The following is an 18,350-nucleotide window of genomic DNA, read 5'->3' as shown; positions in this document are numbered from 1 at the left end:
CTCTGACCTTCTATTTGACGATTGTTAAACTGAAATCATATAAAATATTGTAATAGCTAACTAACATTGTAAACTAGCTTGATACACGCTTACAGCAAGCTTGCAAAATAACACGTTCATACTCAATTAAATGTACAAATTATCATACCATTTTAAACAAAAGAAAGAGACAACAAAGCAACAACATTTTAAGGTCCATATCCGCTTAGAACAATAATACTTCGCCATTACGTTCAGCCATGTCGGAATTTTCGCTTTCTCTATTTTGCTTTTTTCAAAGTAATCAAACAATAATACAAAGCAGCCAGTAGAGGGAGCTCTCGGGCAGTTTACGAAACTGTAACTTCTAAAACAACAAGCGTGAATTATTGCTGAAAAAAATATCCACCTACACCTACCCAGCATTGTATGTGTGTGTTGTACTGGGGTCCAGCTGCTCAACCAATTCAGGTTTCCAGGGCCCAGAGTCCAACATTTTTCCAATCATTCTTCATATGTGGTACAAGTAACCTGGCTATTTAGATGTGATCATCTGCAAACAAAAAAACAAAAACACCAACAACAAAAAAAGATGTGACCATCTGCAGCAGTCAAAGAGAAAAAACAAGAGAGAGAGAGAAAATAAGCACTAATTTCAAGACCATGCTCTTTCCTAAAAGCCAACATTAGTCCTATTACCAAGAATTATACCATAATTATTATACCGCCACATTTCTCATCCACAATCATCATGTCAAGCTTTGCCTCAAGTCATCTTATATAACCAAAAACAATCAACAGCTGACAACAATAATAGAAATTAAAATGCTTCAAATAGCCTCCCTCCAACAATGATGTTGTAATTTTGCAGCAGACACTAAGAAATTTGGTTTGTGATGTTATAGAATAAGAGAGCATGCTAAAACTAGACAACAAAGTATGAAAATAGCCCAATTAAACCCTGTGACCCTTAAACACAACATAACAGTGCATGGATGTGAGCGATCAGCTCAACCCAGCTCAGAAATGTAGTTAATTGTAAGCACATGCATTCCTCGTCGACAGACCCAACAAACTTGTATCAAGGACAATGTTAGATACCCAAAACACTTACGTTTAATACTTGCCTTGACAAAAATACAGATCTCCCCATCTCAATTTTTCATTTAATAAAGTACCTATAAGGTAAGTGGATCAATTTAAGTTAACTTTGCGCCCATGAATGAAGTAATGAAATTTAATGGTTGAATTGGGCTTGTATGGTGTCCCATCACACATCTGACACAGTGACTTGGTGCAGACACAGGCCAACAAGCTGCCTGCCAGCCGCTGGGCAGCCAAATGAGAGCGCTTGTTTGCTTGGCATCTCCATGGTTTCCATGGTCAGAAAGGAGGTCTTTGTGTGTATTTGTGTGTGTGTGTGAGTGAGTGAGTGAGTGAGATTGATAGTGTACAAAATGACTGAAACTGGATTTGGGGCCTATATTCATATCACGCATGTATATAAGCATGTACATGTGTTTTGTTTCTCCTGTGTGCATTTGCGAGTCTGTGCATGCACTGTGCTTGTGTGGGCTTATCCAACTGACTATTTCATCTGGCCTACTGTGCCAACGATTTGGAACATGGGTTCAAGCGCTGGTTCATTACTGTGAAATTCCAGATGACACTTTCTGGAAGGGTCTGCTTGTGCACTAAAACAGGGTTCCATTTTTGGACAGAGATTACACTGGATTTATTGTGTTCCACACTGGCATGAATGCTTACTTGACCAGTTAATTAATTTGCTATTCAGGATGGATAGTGACCACAAAAAGTTATCAAAGCTGCAAAGCTGTGCAGTGTTTCTGACAAACTTAAAGCAACCTTATTTCACTGAGTATTTCCCTAAAGCTATTTTTGTATAATTCATTTAATTCAGTTATATTTTAGATTTGAATCTTGAAGTAGCTTTAGCTGTGTGTCTCATTGTTTACTTACTTCATTAACTAAGGAGGCTTTGTTTGAAGATAAGAGCCTTCATTGTTTGACTGACCCTGAGAATTTGACTGAGACTAAGCAGGCCCAGCTGCTGCTTATTCCAAAAATGAATGAGTTCACATTAATTACACTGCTCAGAGACCTTGACCTTCCTTTATCCTATTCCCAGCTGAAAAGAAACCAACAGCTACTGGGTTCTAAATGGGAAATGGGAGGAGGGCTGGAAAAGGTTTGGTCTGTTTTGATTGGTGGAAAAGTTTTGGATAAAGAAGACAGATGGCATGAGGAAATCTTGCCACAGTTCATAAGGTTCAACTTGTGGTAACAGACACGCAGAAAGGATCTGATAATATCTGCTGACCGGTTTCTGCACCTTGGCCTCTGATGGTCCTTATATGGAACGGTCCAATCAGCAGACAAAGTTTGTTGCCAGGTGACCATGAAAACAAAATAATGTTCCTTTTTAATGCCCTGGAGGGAAGGTTTACTAATGCATTAGCTATTGTTTAAACAGCAGACAGAACATGTTATTAATGAACGTTTTCTCCCTGTCATAAACACACATTCAAGTCCAGTTCTTTCATTATGGCAGTCCTGGGCATATTCATGAATCATGAAGGGTTAAATGAGACTCATGTCTAATCTAACTCTAATCTAATTCATCATATTTTAGTCTAAATGTAGTGTGATTTAGTGTTTAGTGAGTCACATTTTTAAAAATTTAAAAACTTCATCACTGGTGACCATCAGAACACTGTTCTTTTGTTTTGTTGTAGAGTAGAAAGAAGTCATTTTGTAAGACCTTCTTGGACTTCAGGGGCACTAAAATAACTACAGGTGTGAAAAAATGATGTTTGAACTTTAAAAATGGAATTGAGACAAAGTGATGCTTTAATAATTGAATACATGTAAAATATTTAGAAATAGGGTAGTCCTGTATACTAATGCTCAGTCTGTGTTCCACTCTCACATCTGGCTGCCTGCCAGGCATATACAGTAAAATCTTGATCCTGAATAGAGGATAAAAGGTGCAGCTGTGGGAGCAGCAGGCAGTCAGACAAAAGTAAATGGAGTCATTCTCCAAATCAAGGCCAACTCGTTGGTCTGCTGCAGTTGTAACCCAATTATTCCCAGGCCACATGTTTTCAAAGAAGGGGTGTAAGGCAGAGGGGAAAGCCCTCCTTTTTTCTCCTGCAGTCACCCCATAAAACACAGAGGGTAGAGAAGCAAGGAGAGAAAGTTGGGACATCTTAAACATTATTCCACATGACCTAAGGAAAAAGTCGGTATCCGATATTGTCTGTGGGTAAATGCTGGCATGTAGTCATTTTTTCCCATCTGTGCACTCCACTAATGCCTGCTTTATTTAAGTGGTTCATGTTGAGGTAACTTGTTAATGAGTATCTGGTAGAAATTAATTTATTCCTTGTTCAGATGTAGCTATATACTCTACTGAGAATAAGCATATTTAATAATAATGTGAATGGACCTTCAAAATAGACATCTAAATAGCTCATGGAGAAAATGAGTAGAAAAAGTTTATCAGCAATAATGCTGTTTGAATAATTATAACCATCATAAGTAACCAAATCATCTCAACATGTATTTGCTCAAAAATTATTTTATTACAACAAACACATCTTTAATCATCCAGACAAAGGAAAGCAACAGTAGATAAGTTGAGGCATCTCTTCTCTGAAAGGTGTGGAAATTCATAAAGTGGACGTGGTGAAACATCAAGAGCGGTTACACCAGGAGGCTTTTCTGTGGGACACATGAAAAAGGCCACTTCATCGTCCAGGGAAGAACGGTCATATTTTAGATCTGGATGCAGGACCTTATGAGTGTCCTTTGACTGAGGCCAGGCATCAGCAGGTGGAGGACTTGGTGGCAGTGGAACCTCATGAGGCAGTGGGCTGATACACCTTGAATCACTGTATTCAGAAAACACAGGGGACAGTGGAGGACTTGGAGGCAGTGGAACCTCATGAGGCAGTGGGCTGATACACCTTGAATCACTGTATTCAGAAAACACAGGGGACAGTGGAGGACTTGGAGGCAGTGGTACCTCATGAGGCAGTGGGCTGATACACCTTGAATCACTGTATTCAGAAAACACAGGGGACAGTGGAGGACTTGGAGGCAGTGGAACCTCATGAGGCAGTGGGCTGATACACCTTGAATCACTGTATTCAGCAAACACAGGGGACGGTGGAGGACTTGGAAGCAGTGGAATATTAGCCAGGAGGCTGAGAGGCATCAAATCAGACCTCTTGTGTTTTAGAGAAAGAGGTGAAGCGTATTTCTTTTCAAACGGTGGAGGACGTGGAAGCAGTGGAACATCATGAAGCGTCAGCCTGATGAGCTTAAGCATTAACTCTTCCTCTTCATCACCTACAGACCACACTGTTGAACTTGGATTCTTTCCACTGGGACCAAAAGCTTCAACAGGTGGAGGACTTGGAGGGAGTGGAACCTCATGAGGCAAAGGGCTGACACACTTTGGATTCATGTATTCAGCACACACAGGGGATAGTGGAGGACTTGGAGGCAGTGGAATATTAGCCAGGACACTGAGAGGCATCAAATAAGACCTCTCGTGTTCAAGGGAACGAAGGGAAGCATACTTCTTTTCAGAAGGTGGAGGACGCGGAGGCAATGGAACATCATAAGGCAGCGCGCTGATACACTTTTGATCAGTATTGTCATCATTTACAGGGGATGATGGAGGACTTGGAGGCAGGGAAAGATCCCACGTCATCAGCCTCATACGTTTAGGAGGCGGTAAGATCCCCACATCCTGGAAGCAGTACTTGCTGCACACATAACAAGAAAATTCAGCAGCTGATTATTTTTGCAACATATGATGGAAACAGATGTTTTAATGTCCTTTTTTTTTTTTTTATTGTAAAGCAAACATACCTGTCACTGCTGACATCTGAGCTGCTTTGTGAGTTAAACCTCTTAAGATGTGGATTTTCCTTTAAAAAGTTAAATATTATTATTGTTGTTGTATTTTTCATTAAGAATTCACATGATTTAATGTTTAGAAACAGACACAGTGAAGAGTAACTTACCACAGCTCGAGCCATTTTAGGCGTCTGTCAGGAGAAAGATCCACGCAGGATTTGGTTTCTCTGTGTAACATTACAGGACAGTTGCCATACACTTTCAAGTCAGTTTCAACAATGTATATCCAATCAAACTGTATCATTACAGCATTGTTTAGGTGATTAAATACAAAAGAAATGAAGATAAAAACAGTAACAGCTGGCAATCAAGGTAAAACAACCTTATGATCAGGTCTTAATCATTATTGTTTAAAAGTAAATCTTTCAATCCTTACTTCAGTGACTTGTTTGAAGTTTCTGTGCTTGCTGTCGCAGTTTTGTGTCAAATAGTTGTAGTTTTTGAACAAAGTTTGCAAAGACTCCAATGTTGTGTCTGTTCAGAACCAGTGTAATGAGGAGACTGAGTGCAGGTTTGGAATTGTCAGTTACAGAAGAATGCAGCAATGTTTGAATTTGAATTTGTTATTCTTATTGTTTTAACAACAATAACTACCAGGATCATGCCATAGCAACACAGTGATGCCCAATCAAATGTCAGATACAAGGGATCTGACATTACACATCCAACAGGACAGTAAAGCAATGGGCATCAATGCAACAAGTCAGGCCTTAAAAAATACCTGAGTTATATAACAGCACACTGACAGTGTCTCATAAACATGATATTCACTTCAATTTAATTTTAATTAGATGGGCAGATCTGTCCAGAGCAATATCCCAGCAATTTAACTGACTTGATGCTATACTCTGATCAGGAAGTGATTTTTTTTTCTTTTTTAAATTAAATAATCTTTCATTTAAAAACATAATAATTTTTGAGCAGTGTATTTAAATTCCTAATAATAATGTAATTTCAAAAAATTACATTATTATTTAATTTTTGCATTTTTGATTATTTTTTCTCCTTCAGTACTGTTTTCATATTTCACTTTGCTCTCACTCATGCTTGGTTATATTTATGTGCATGTCATCTGTATATGGTAAAGTGCTTTGTTACGTCCTACAGAGCAGGAGCTTTTCTGGGGGCTTGTCTTCTCCTGTTTTTTGTCATGGTCCGCGGCCCGGCGTCTGAGGTGCTGATGGGATGCCCACTCCCGTGGGCGTGGCCGCTGACTCCACACCTGCATCCCATCCCAGGCGATCACCAGGTGGACCATTTAATCCTGCCCAGCCTGCTGCTCCACGCCAGTCCGTAGTCGTCCTTCAGCGATCACAGCTCGACGTGTTTGAGCCACCAGCCTGTCCACCTGCCTGTCCGGAATTTGGATCACAATCAGCCCCAGCCCCCTCGCCCTTTCTGGAGCTTCTCCCCACGGACCCTCACCCCTCCCTCCGGTTCCCTTGGCCCCGCTATCATCCCTCCCACGGTCCCGCTCTCGGCGTTTCCTGCGCGATTCTTCTCCCGGTCCCTCGGTTTCTCTGGTTCCGTGCGTTCTCTCCCTTCTACTCTCCCGGGACACTCTCAGTTATAATAAAGTTTATTTTTTCTCTCGTACCGCTGTGTGTGTGTTCTGCTCCTGGGTCCAGCTTGTGTGTGTTGAACTTCGGTTCTTGACAGTACGGACTGGCCAGTATGGACCCAGCAGAACCACTCCGTTCCGCCATTAATAAGCAGGGCGCTATTCTCGGTCGCCACGACCAGCAGCTTCAATCGCTCCAGGACCGCTACCAAGAGCTCAGTGACACTCGGGAACAGCTGCGAACCAAGCCGCCTGATCCCGTGCCCCACGGCGTTTCGCCTCCGCCTTTGGAGCCCTTCCACGGGGAGTTAGACCTGTGTGGGGGGTTCCTTTTTCAATGCTCCCTGTTCTTCAGCCGCACGCCACACGCCTTCCCCACGGATGCAGCTAAAATCTCCTATTTTGTGGGTTTATTACGGGGACGTGCTTTAACGTGGGCTGAGGCCTATTTAACATCTCACTCCATTCTTGATTGCGATTACGATGATTTCCTGGAGGAGTTCCGGGCTACGTTCTCCCCTCCGGTCTCGGAAGATGACGCCACACAGAAGTTGCTGGGGCTCCGTCAGGGGCGGCGCAGTATCGCGGAGTACCTAGTCGAGTTTCGTACCAGAGCGGTCGCCGTGGGTTGGCCCGATTCAGCTCTCCGTGGGGTTTTTTTACGGTCACTAACCGACCAGATGAAGGACCAACTAGCTTTTCACGAAGAGACTAAATCCTTCGAAGAATTGGCTTCCCTCGCCCGTAGGATCGATAGACGCCTGCGGGAGAGGGATGCCGAGCGGCGGCTTAAACCTATGGGCTCCGTATTGCGCCCCGGGATCAGTGTTTCTCCGCCCACGCCCACGGCTGCGTGTGCGCGCTCTCCGTCGCCTCCCCCGCCCGAACCCATTCAGATCGGACGCTCTCGGCTTTCTCCGGAGGAGAGGGAACGCCGATTTCGGGCTGGAGAATGCCTGTACTGTGGGAGGCCCGGTCACCGCATCGCTGTCTGCCCGGTCCGCCCAAACGACCCGGCCCACCGGTAAGTCCGGGGATACGGGTGGGCAGCACGTTAAGCACTACTAGACCCCGATTATTACTGTCCGTTACCCTCGTAACTAATAACCAGACCTTTACATGCTCCGCGCTGGTAGACTCCGGGGCGGAACAGAATCTTATGGATGAGAGACTGGCTAAGAAATTAGCTGTGTCCCTCACGCCACTCGAGCCGCCCATCCCTGCGTCCACGTTGAATAATCAAGTGTTTGCTTATATCACCCACCAAACTGCACCTGTACAGTTAGTCACATCAGGGAATCACCAGGAGCAGCTTTCCTTTTTCACTTTTCCCGCTCCTGACACCCCGCTTATCTTAGGTTACCCCTGGCTACAGAAACATAACCCTCGCATCGATTGGGCTGGAAAGAGGATCGCGAGCTGGAGTGTGTTCTGTCTGGCGAACTGTTTGGGGTCGGCCGTTCCCTCCGCCTCAACGAAACGAAATTCAACCCCGCCACCCGCACCGGACCTCTCTTCCGTGCCCCCCGAATATCACGATCTTCGGCAGGTGTTCAGTAAGGACGAGGCGCTCTCACTACCTCCTCACCGTCCTTATGACTGTGCCATTGATTTACTCCCGGGAGCTTCGCTGCCCTCTAGCAGACTGTATAACCTGTCTCGCCCCGAAAGAGAAACCATGGAGAATTACATCCAAGAGTCGCTAGCGGCAGGACGAATCAGGCCGTCGTCCTCCCCTGTTGCTGCGGGTTTTTTCTTTGTGGGAAAGAAGGACGGGACGCTTCGCCCCTGCATCGATTACCGGGGTCTTAACGACATCACCATCAAGAATAAATATCCCCTCCCACTAATTAATTCTATTTTTGACTCACTCCAGGAAGCCACAGTCTTCACCAAGCTGGATCTGCGGAACGCCTATCACCTGGTTCGAATACGTGAGGGTGATGAGTGGAAGACCGCCTTCAACACCCCACTGGGGCATTTCGAATATCTGGTGATGCCGTTTGGACTAACCAACGCCCCGGCGGTTTTTCAAGCTCTAGTCAACGACGTGTTACGGGACTTCCTAAATGTGTTTGTTTTCGTATACCTAGATGACATTCTGATCTTTTCCAAAACACCCGAAGAACATCACATCCATGTGAGAAGCGTACTACAACGGCTGCTCGAAAACAGGTTGTACGTCAAGGCGGAAAAATGTGAGTTCCACGTTTCATCCATCTCCTTCTTGGGCTACATTCTAGCAGGTGGGCAGGTGAAGACCGACCCGGTGAAAGTCAAGGCAGTGTTGGAATGGCCGGTTCCGGAGTCACGGAAGAAGCTTCAGAGCTTCCTGGGGTTTGCGAACTTTTACCGCCGCTTCATCCGGAACTACAGCCAGGTGGCAGCGCCGCTCACCCAGCTCACCTCACCCAAAGTGCCCTTCACCTGGTCCCCTGAAGCCCACGCAGCCTTCGCTAAGTTAAAACGGTTATTCACTTCCACACCCATCCTAACCCACCCAGACGCTGCTAAGCAGTTTGTTGTAGAAGTTGACGTGTCTGATGCGGGAGTGGGAGCGGTTCTCTCCCAGCGGTCTGGGCCTCTGAATAAGCTCCGGCCATGCGCCTTCTTCTCACGCCGACTCACCCCCGCAGAGAAGAATTATGACATCGGCGACAGGGAACTGCTAGCCGTTAAACTCGCTTTAGAGGAATGGCGCCACTGGCTGGAGGGGGCCGCTCAGCCCTTCCTCATCTGGACAGACCATAAGAACCTCCTGTACCTGAGAACCGCCAAGAGGTTGAATCCACGCCAAGCTCGCTGGTCCCTATTCTTCGCCCGCTTCAACTTCACGCTCTCCTATCGTCCAGGATCGCGGAACACCAAGCCCGATGCACTCTCCCGTCAGTACTCCTCCGACAGCGAAGCGACTCCCCCCGCCACCATCCTACCCGCCACCTGCGTGGTGGGCGCCCTCACCTGGGAGATAGAGGAGACCATTCGCCGAGCTCTCCCGGGAGACCCCGATCCAGGGACCGGACCACCCGGACGGCGCTTCGTTCCTGCTGCCGCCCGTGGAGCTGTCATCCACTGGATCCACACAGCACGATTCACGTGCCACCCAGGCGTGAACAGAACGACGCACCTCCTCAAGAAACATTTTTGGTGGAAAACGCTAATAAGGGACGTGAGGGACTATGTGTCTGCCTGTGCCGTCTGCGCCCGTAATAAGTCATCCACCCAGCGCCCCGCAGGCCAGCTCCACCCGCTCACTACACCCCACCGGCCCTGGTCTCACATCTCCCTCGACTTTGTTACCGGTCTCCCTGCCTCGTCCGGAAAGCGTGTCATTCTCACCGTTGTAGATCGGTTTTCCAAGGCCGCTCACTTCATCCCGCTAGCCAAGCTGCCCTCAGCCGCTGAGACTGCCCAGTCGTTGGTTGCTAATGTGTTCAGGCTCCACGGAATCCCCTTGGAAATTGTCTCCGATCGAGGTCCCCAGTTCACCTCACAGGTGTGGAAGACCTTCTGTTCCGCTCTCGGCGCCAAGGTTAACCTAAGCTCCGGCTTCCACCCGCAATCCAACGGACAGACTGAACGTCTCAATCAAGAACTGGAGACTATGCTACGGTGCGTGGCCAGTCAAAACCCCTCCTCTTGGGTTACCTACCTGCCCTGGGTGGAGTACGCCCACAACACTCTAACCTCGTCCTCCACCGGTCTATCACCTTTCGAGGCGTCTCTCGGATATCAGCCTCCGCTCTTCCCTGAAGAGGACTTGACTCTCTCCGTCCCGTCGGCTCCACACCACCTTCGGCGCTGCCAACGTGTATGGCGCAGCGTTCGCAGCGCCCTCCTGCGTGCGAAGGAACGGCATGCGCACTACGCCGATCGTCGCCGCGCCCCAGCCCCTGACTACCAGCCGGGACAGAAGGTTTGGTTGGCTGCTGGGAACATCCCACTCCGGGGCACGTCCCGCAAACTAGCTCCCCGTTTCATCGGGCCATACGAGGTGGGCCGAGTCGTCAACCCGGTGGCGGTCAGGCTTCGGCTTCCAGCCTCCCGGCGTGTGCACCCCACGTTCCATGTGTCTCAGCTTAAACCAGTCCGCCTCAGCCCCCTGTGCCCTCCTTCCGCGCCCCCTCCTCCCGCCCGGCTCATCGGCGGCCATCCGGCCTATGCGGTCCGGCGTATCCTGGATGCGCGCCGGCGCGGGCGCGGCTGGCAGTATCTCGTGGATTGGGAGGGGTACGGCCCCGAGGACCGCCTCTGGGTCCCGCGCTCCTTCGTTCTGGACCCTCGCCTCATCTCTGCTTTCCATGCTTCTCTCCGCAGGCGGGGTCCCGGCCTGTCGCCTGGGGGCGACTCTTGAGGGGGGGGTACTGTCATGGTCCGCGGCCCGGCGTCTGAGGTGCTGATGGGATGCCCACTCCCGTGGGCGTGGCCGCTGACTCCACACCTGCATCCCATCCCAGGCGATCACCAGGTGGACCATTTAATCCTGCCCAGCCTGCTGCTCCACGCCAGTCCGTAGTCGTCCTTCAGCGATCACAGCTCGGCGTGTTTGAGCCACCAGCCTGTCCACCTGCCTGTCCGGAATTTGGATCACAATCAGCCCCAGCCCCCTCGCCCTTTCTGGAGCTTCTCCCCACGGACCCTCACCCCTCCCTCCGGTTCCCTTGGCCCCGCTATCATCCCTCCCACGGTCCCGCTCTCGGCGTTTCCTGCGCGATTCTTCTCCCGGTCCCTCGGTTTCTCTGGTTCCGTGCGTTCTCTCCCTTCTACTCTCCCGGGACACTCTCAGTTATAATAAAGTTTATTTTTTCTCTCGTACCGCTGTGTGTGTGTTCTGCTCCTGGGTCCAGCTTGTGTGTGTTGAACTTCGGTTCTTGACATTTTTCTTGACATTGCTTATTTGTTGGCTTGTTTTGTTTTTTTCTATAAGCTACAGTCCAATTAGCCGGTCTTGAATCAGTGGAAGCTTGAGAAGTGACAAAACCCCATCCTTCACCTCTGTCTCAGCCAGTGGAAGCTGGTAGAAATCATGCTGGACGTTAGCGAGAACGAGAACCCCCCAATGCATTGCAATGTTTTGCTTATCCTCAGAAAATGTCTTTGTAAAAAGTAAATAAAAAATCTTCTAATTCAATCTTCTAATCCTTTTCCATGGCAGATATGTTGAATTCTCAGTCAACAGGTACAAAGAATTTAAGGGAGATGCTGATTTTTTGCAGACTAGGTCACTTCATGGAATGTACAGATGAGTGTGAATGAAATATAATAGTTTTGTAAATTGTATTTTACATTTAAACACATGAAAAAACAGAAAAGTACTGAGGGATACTCTGATATACATGAGAAGTGAGAAAATGTACGTGTATTGAAGAAAATGAAAAACTATATTAAGAAAACCTGGACAAAACAAAGAAATGAACAACCAAAAAAAAAGAGAGTGCTGGCTCAATATAGACAAGATGACTTAACATCTGGGGAATAAAAGGATGTGGTTTCAACTGTAGTGTTCTGTGGTGTAAATAATGATGTGAGAGTGAGTTTGAAGAAATTATGTACGCTAAATTTTCACCCATTAAACTCTGCCGTCCTGTCCATTTTCTTTCTCAGTTACTTCCTTCAACCCGACAAGTGACAGATGACAGTTTTCCTTCATGAACTTGAAAGAAAAAAAAATGTGGTAAATATTTTACTCCACTGGAAAAAAAAAACTGACATGAAGAGCTGTCACTGATGGTTGATGCCATTTAAGCCTTTAAAAAAATAGTTATCAACTAGAATATCTATTTTTTACAGGAACAGCACACTTTACCCAAATGTATTTAAGGCCATGTTGCACTAAAGATGGAAAAAACAGGCAAATGTAAAACACACTGTCAGTTTATCATTACTGTTTGTATCTAATATGAAACTTTCACACTGTTAGTTAATAGAAATGCTTTTGGCCCCATCATGTGGTCAGTGCTGATCACTGCATTAAATGCAAATCAAGCTTCGTCTTGTCTCAGAATCAGAATCAGAAAGGGTTTTATTGCCAAATGTTGAGCGGGTTTACAACATTAGGAAATTGCTGCGGTGCTTCAGTGCAAACATACTGTTATAAATTAAGCTTAAATAGACATGAAAATAAAAATGAGAATAAGAATTAAAAGTGCTAAGTAGATAGATAGATATATACATGATATATACATGAGTGCAGGTGGTGATCAGTGCCAAACATGGAATGATGCAGTGAACACAGCGTAGGGTCATGTGTTAGTGGTGGGAACAGTCATACGGTTATTGTTCGTGTGTCCAACAGCAGAGGGGAAGAAACTGTTCTTATGGCGAGCGGTTCTGGTGCGAATGGACCGGAGCCTCCTGCCTGAGGGGAGCAGGTCAAACAGACTGTGTCCAGGGTGAGAAGGGTCCAGATGCTGCAGGATGAAGTGTAGGGCCATGTTGATGGCGTCATCTACAGACCTGTTGGCTCTGTATGCAAACTGCAGGGGGTCCAGGAGGGGGGCCGTGAGGGTCTTGAGATAGGAGAGAACCAGGCGCTCAAAAGACTTCATGACCACAGATGTCAGAGCCACGGGTCTGTAGTCATTTAGTCCAGTGATCCTAGGTTTCTTGGGGACAGGGATTATGGTAGAGGACTTGAAGCAGGCAGGCACATGACATGCCTGCAGTGAGGAGTTGAAAATGCCAGAAAACACTGGGGCCAGCTCGTTTGCACAGTGTCTGAGGGTGGCAGGAGACACACCGTCTGGGCCGGGAGCTTTTCGAGCACTGTTCTTTCCCTGTACTAGCCAACATTACAGATTGTCACAGACCAATTGATAATGATAAAGTAATACAAATAAAGAAAATGTAAAAAAGAAAGAAAAATCAACTTGTGCATTAAGTAAAATGCAGCATTATTTCTCTTATCTGTTATGCTTGCTTTTGTTGTAATAACGTTTATGGATAAAACAACCAACAAACATTCCTATCAGTGCTGCATTTGTGTCACATAAAATATTTTAATTAAAATGTTACTTAGTCAATTAGAGTTCTTTCTACAATGAAACAGGATAATGTGTAAATTCATTGCCAGCTGCCTCGTGTGCCCTTCATGTTTTTCTTATTGTTGCTTCATAAGAATGAGTGAGCATTTATTATTATGGATCATCTACTATGATTTGTAATAATGAACAAACAAGCCATTGTTATGCATGATACCGATTCTGTAGTTACACACTGACCTCTGTGCAGCTACAGCAGTGGTGGTTTAGCAGCTCAGTGAAAACAGGATATAGTTTGTGGTTTCTAAGGTCACATTGTGAAGAGTAGCTGTGATGCTTGAGGCACGGCTCACATTTCCTAAACAAAACACAATGTAAGCAAAGCACCAACACTGCTGACCAGAGCCTTGTTTTAATATCCAAGGATGTCTCATATGAATTATATTTTATCATACACATCAAAACATACACTACCAAGCAAAATTGTAAAACATTATTAAAAGAATAAAAATTATAAATGTGCAGACTTGTAAATAAGTAATAATGTATGGGCGCAGCATGGTGGCGTGGTGGTTCGCACTGTTTCCTCCAAATAAGAAAGCCCTCAGACTGACTCCCTCATCTGGCTGTGGCCTTTGTGTGAGTGATGTTTTCTTCATATACAATTTTGGAGTAAAAAATGTTATTTACAGTAACATCTGAAAGAAGTAACAACAGAAATGTAAATGTGGTGTCGTCACATCATGTTAATGATGCATTAAAAGCTTGTAAAAACAGTCCAAGTGTTAAAGTATCATACCGCACAGTAGTGATGTAACAGAAATAATTCATCAAACATAATTTTCCTGCTTTACTATATTACTTTCTTTAATGTTTAATATACTGTATATGTGCATACATACTGATTTGACAAAGTTTTTGTTAATTTTCAGAATTCAGAGAGACAAATAAAGACATGAGATAACATCTCTTACCTTTATTAACAGTAAAAAGTAAAGTGAGAAGTAGAGCGGCAACACTTGTTAGTACAACCACAATCACCACAGAAACTGGAGAATTTGTACCTAGAAAAATCAAATATGAATGCTTTAAGAGTTGAGATCATGTAAATGCTGGATGGTACATAAAGAGTTACAACAATTTGCTGTACTAGATTTGTCCTTGCTTTTAATACAGCAGACTGTTAAATTTCTGAAAGCCAACCTATCCATACAGGTGGAAGCTATAGATAAAAACTTTTTATATTTCCATGAAATACAAACCTGTACAGCTTATAAGGTGGATGACGGTTTGTTCAATGCCTCAAGGCCTCAAGCCACTTGCAATTTATGTTTCAGTATCTGTAAAGTAACTGGTCTATAGAACATTGTTCTAATTACATAAATAACTTAATTTAGAACAATGCCTATAAATACATAAACTAAACAAAAAAAAAATTAAAAATATAAAGTAAATGAATATTTAAGTATAACATTTTTTTATATTACCTGCACATCTTATAAGGTGGATGATGGTTTGTTCTCTGCTTATATTGTTTTGAACGATACACATCAGCTTTCCCATCAGTTCACCATGTAAGCTGATGGTAACATTTGAAATGCTGTGGTTTTCTGCAATCTTGGGTTTTATCAACAGGTTATCATCTAAAAGCAAGATGAACTCTACTTCATCTCCTTCAGAGGAAAATCTGACTGTCTTTTGTTCTGGTGACAAACAGACCTGAGATACAGCTGGTTTTGACACAAGAGCTGAAAGACAAATATAGTCAGCAGTGTCAGTTGCAATATAACATTCACTGACAGCACTGCAAACTGTAAGGCCTATGTACACCTAAATGAGAGATACATGTAGATACTAGGTATTATGTATGTGTCTGAAAAAATACAATAAATAACCAGCAATACTGCATGAAAGAATATATATCAAGATCCATTATGAATATAATCCAGGAAGTTTGTTCATATAGGTCTCCACAAAATGTATTTAAAAAATGCAGATTGCAAATTTTGCAAAATCTTCAGACATTTTGCTCAACAAAATGACAAAATAAATATAGCGTGTTTTTCAATTTTGAAGATATTTTCTTTCTTAACTTTTAATTTGATAAAATACATTAAAGAACACTACCTGCACAGCTTGTAAGGTGGGTGATAGTTTGTTTTCTGCTGGCATTGTTTTGAGCAACACATGTCAGGTTTCCCATCAGCTGACCAGGTAAGTTGATGGTAACATTTGAAACGCTGTTGTTTTCTGTACTGTTGGCTGTAGGCTGTATCAACAACTTATCATCCAAAGACAAAATGAGCTCTACTTCATCTCCTTCAGAGAAACAGCTGACTGTCATCTGTTTGCGTGACAAACACACCTGAGATACAGCTGGTTCTGACACAGGAGCTGAAAGACAAACATATAGTCACTTACAGAGGCATACCAGTTGCAACACAAGATCAACTGCCAGATCATCTCTTGCTATATAATCTTTATAAGTGCGTACACATGTGTTTGAAATGTGTGCACAAAAATCAATATTTGACAACTCATATAATGTACAGCCACCAGCAATAACAATGATCAGCATAATCTGAAAACTCTGTTCATGTACGTATTTGCAAAAACTGTCTAACAAACTACAGGTTTTGAATTTTGGACCTGACACACACTGCTTAACACCTTCATCCTTTTTCAAGATGAATAAAATGTATTTTTCTTTTTTTTAATTTCTGGTTTTAGATCTGTAACACATTTTGTTTTTATGTTACTGCACATAAATTTGAAGAGAATATGTTTTTAGTCTTACCGAGTATATGTAGATGGATGTTAACTGTGTGCAATAACACACCGTCAGTAGAACTGTGTGTTTCCATGCTGTACTCTCCAGAGTCATGTTTTGTTGCTTTTTCGAGTTTCAATGTTCCATTTGGGAAAAATATAGTACGATCCTTGTATTTTTCATTGAGACTAATTAATGTATCATTTATTAAGGTTAAAATTTTTTCTGTACTCTTTTTCAAGCTTGTCTTCATATGTGGTTTAGTAGGTATGTAAAAAACGAGTGGTTCTCCTAAAACTCCAAAACACGTCTGGGGTCCAGGTTCAGTTAGATTGCATTCTGAAGACCCTGGTAAGAAAATGAATAAATAAAGACATGCAAAAATAGAAATTAATAATGTCATTTGTTTAATAAATAGAAATTGCTGTATATAAAACATTTGTGTTTATCATTATTGACAAAACTTATATCCCTAAAAACACCAGACCACATATTAAATAATAAGCTAAAATGACAAAAATTCCATTATTCCATTGTTTAATAAAATTGTTTTATGAATGACTTCAAAATATGCGCTTAGTTTATTAAAAGGTTGATGCGTACTTTGTCCCACAGCAGTCACTGCCAAAGCTACTGTGATCACGTAGATCGAAATCATTTTCTGTTGAGACAGAATCAGAATATCAGAAACAACAAAGACATTTATTATTTCGTGTTGTGCATGTGTAGTGTACAGCCAAATTCAGTTGTATCTAGAAATAGACACTTTAATAAACACTTCACTTGGATAATATAGATTATGTGTGTATGGATTATCTACATAGTAGATCAACAGGAGTTTATACATGCATATAGGCCAACTGTTTACATGCCATGACAACAGTCAAAGAAGTCACTCACCACATTTAAAATATGTCTCTTTTGCAGTTTGTTGCCTGTGAATTCCTCACTGGCACCTGGGTGATACGCTCTTGTGTTTTTCAGTTGTGCGGCGAGAATGATGGAAGAAGTTATTTGCATTGAGTATTAATGAAGCTTATGCGTAATAAGGAAGATCTGTAACTATACATCTGTCTACTACCTGAGTGTTCACTGGCTAGTATTTGCTTTTCACCACTTCCACTTTGTCACACTATCAAGCTCATTGCTGACATCACTGGTCTGTACCAATAATCTCTCTGCCCTCCATCTTTAAGCCAATCAGCCTCCAGTCTACGTGTTTTAAATCTCACTCCATATTTGTCATACTCCCTTCCAGACTCCTTTACTCAAAACACTTCCTCCCAATCTTCGCCTCTTTCACGTTACTCAGAGCTCTATCCAAGCTCAGAGGAGTCGTGCGTAATTCCTATGACACTGGGAATTCATTTATAATTGGCAATCAGAGTCAAATTGCCAATTGAACTATGTTGATCAAAAGAATCATGTTGAATTCATTGTTAGAATCTCTCTTTACTTAACTAAAGTACTAGAAGTACTAGACTTATTGTGAATGCAGTTACTGAGCATTACATTGATTTCAATTGATATTTATGTTGATTTAACAATATGCTTTGCTATACCCTTTCTCTCATATTATTAAAAAATGTTCATTCTTATTTTTTGTGTACTTTTCATTTACATGTACCAGGACAAGGAGCCACAATAACCTGAGCAATAGATGAGAACTGGATGTAAAAAATGCAGATAAACCACTTAATTCTTAATATCCGATTAGCCTGTAGTGCTCGCTATGAACAGCTGGTGGTGCATGCCAACATTTGTGTGTGTGTGTCACGTGCGGCTGGACCAGACAAATTGACACTAAGAGTCCTGAAAGCCTCCAGAGTTTTTCAACTCTTCAACAGCAAGTACAACTAAATCATCCCTTGTTATATCAGTTCCTCAAAAAAGAAACACAATCACAACAAATGACTTCAGAGTTGCAGCGTTTGGTGATTCTCAGGTCCATAAAGGCTGCTCTGACCTTATACAGTTTGAACCAAACACCAAAACAGATTCGTGGATGAAGCAGTGGCGTGGTGTGTAGCTCTGCATTGACACTATGAACATACTATGTGCACTTTCTTATTTATCATGGAAATGTGTAACTATCTATCACTATATCTCC

General features: G+C 43.5%; 2 protein-coding genes across 2 annotated transcripts; both read right to left on the bottom strand.

The window, feature by feature from the left end:
* Positions 1-3,705: 3,705 nt before the first annotated feature.
* Positions 3,706-5,088, bottom strand: LOC309715693 (uncharacterized protein; the record flags this gene model as incomplete). Its single annotated transcript, XM_082549011.1, has 4 exons — positions 5,037-5,088; positions 4,882-4,940; positions 3,797-4,775; positions 3,706-3,723 (listed from the first exon to the last, which is right to left on the bottom strand). The coding sequence occupies exons 1-4, from the start codon at positions 5,049-5,051 to the stop codon at positions 3,706-3,708; spliced, it is 1,071 nt and encodes a 356-aa protein (XP_082405137.1). The 5' UTR covers positions 5,052-5,088.
* Positions 5,089-13,995: 8,907 nt separating this feature from the next.
* Positions 13,996-17,476, bottom strand: LOC309715031 (uncharacterized protein). Its single transcript, XM_082547827.1, has 7 exons — positions 17,141-17,476; positions 16,844-16,901; positions 16,268-16,588; positions 15,598-15,864; positions 14,958-15,218; positions 14,445-14,534; positions 13,996-14,168 (listed from the first exon to the last, which is right to left on the bottom strand). The coding sequence occupies exons 1-7, from the start codon at positions 17,258-17,260 to the stop codon at positions 14,089-14,091; spliced, it is 1,197 nt and encodes a 398-aa protein (XP_082403953.1). The 5' UTR covers positions 17,261-17,476; the 3' UTR covers positions 13,996-14,088.
* Between the last annotated feature and the right edge of the window lie 874 nt (positions 17,477-18,350).

This window comes from Aulonocara stuartgranti, assembly GCF_965226115.1.
Source record: "Aulonocara stuartgranti genome assembly, chromosome: 10".
In the NCBI taxonomy this organism is placed as follows: domain Eukaryota; kingdom Metazoa; phylum Chordata; class Actinopteri; order Cichliformes; family Cichlidae; genus Aulonocara; species Aulonocara stuartgranti.
The sequence above is the reverse complement of the archived record's forward strand: the minus strand, read 5'-3'. Positions and strand labels throughout refer to the sequence as shown.

Bases quoted from the DNA above. Each gene is read 5' to 3' on its own strand.
- LOC309715031 (XM_082547827.1), bottom strand. From the start codon at position 17,260: ATGCAAATAACTTCTTCCATCATTCTCGCCGCACAACTGAAAAACACA. The intron at 16,589-16,843 runs GTACGCATCAAC...TTTTCTTACCAG, and splicing joins AGTGACTGCTGTGGGACAAA to GGTCTTCAGAATGCAATCTA. The intron at 15,865-16,267 runs GTAAGACTAAAA...TTTGTCTTTCAG, and splicing joins CATCCATCTACATATACTCG to CTCCTGTGTCAGAACCAGCT.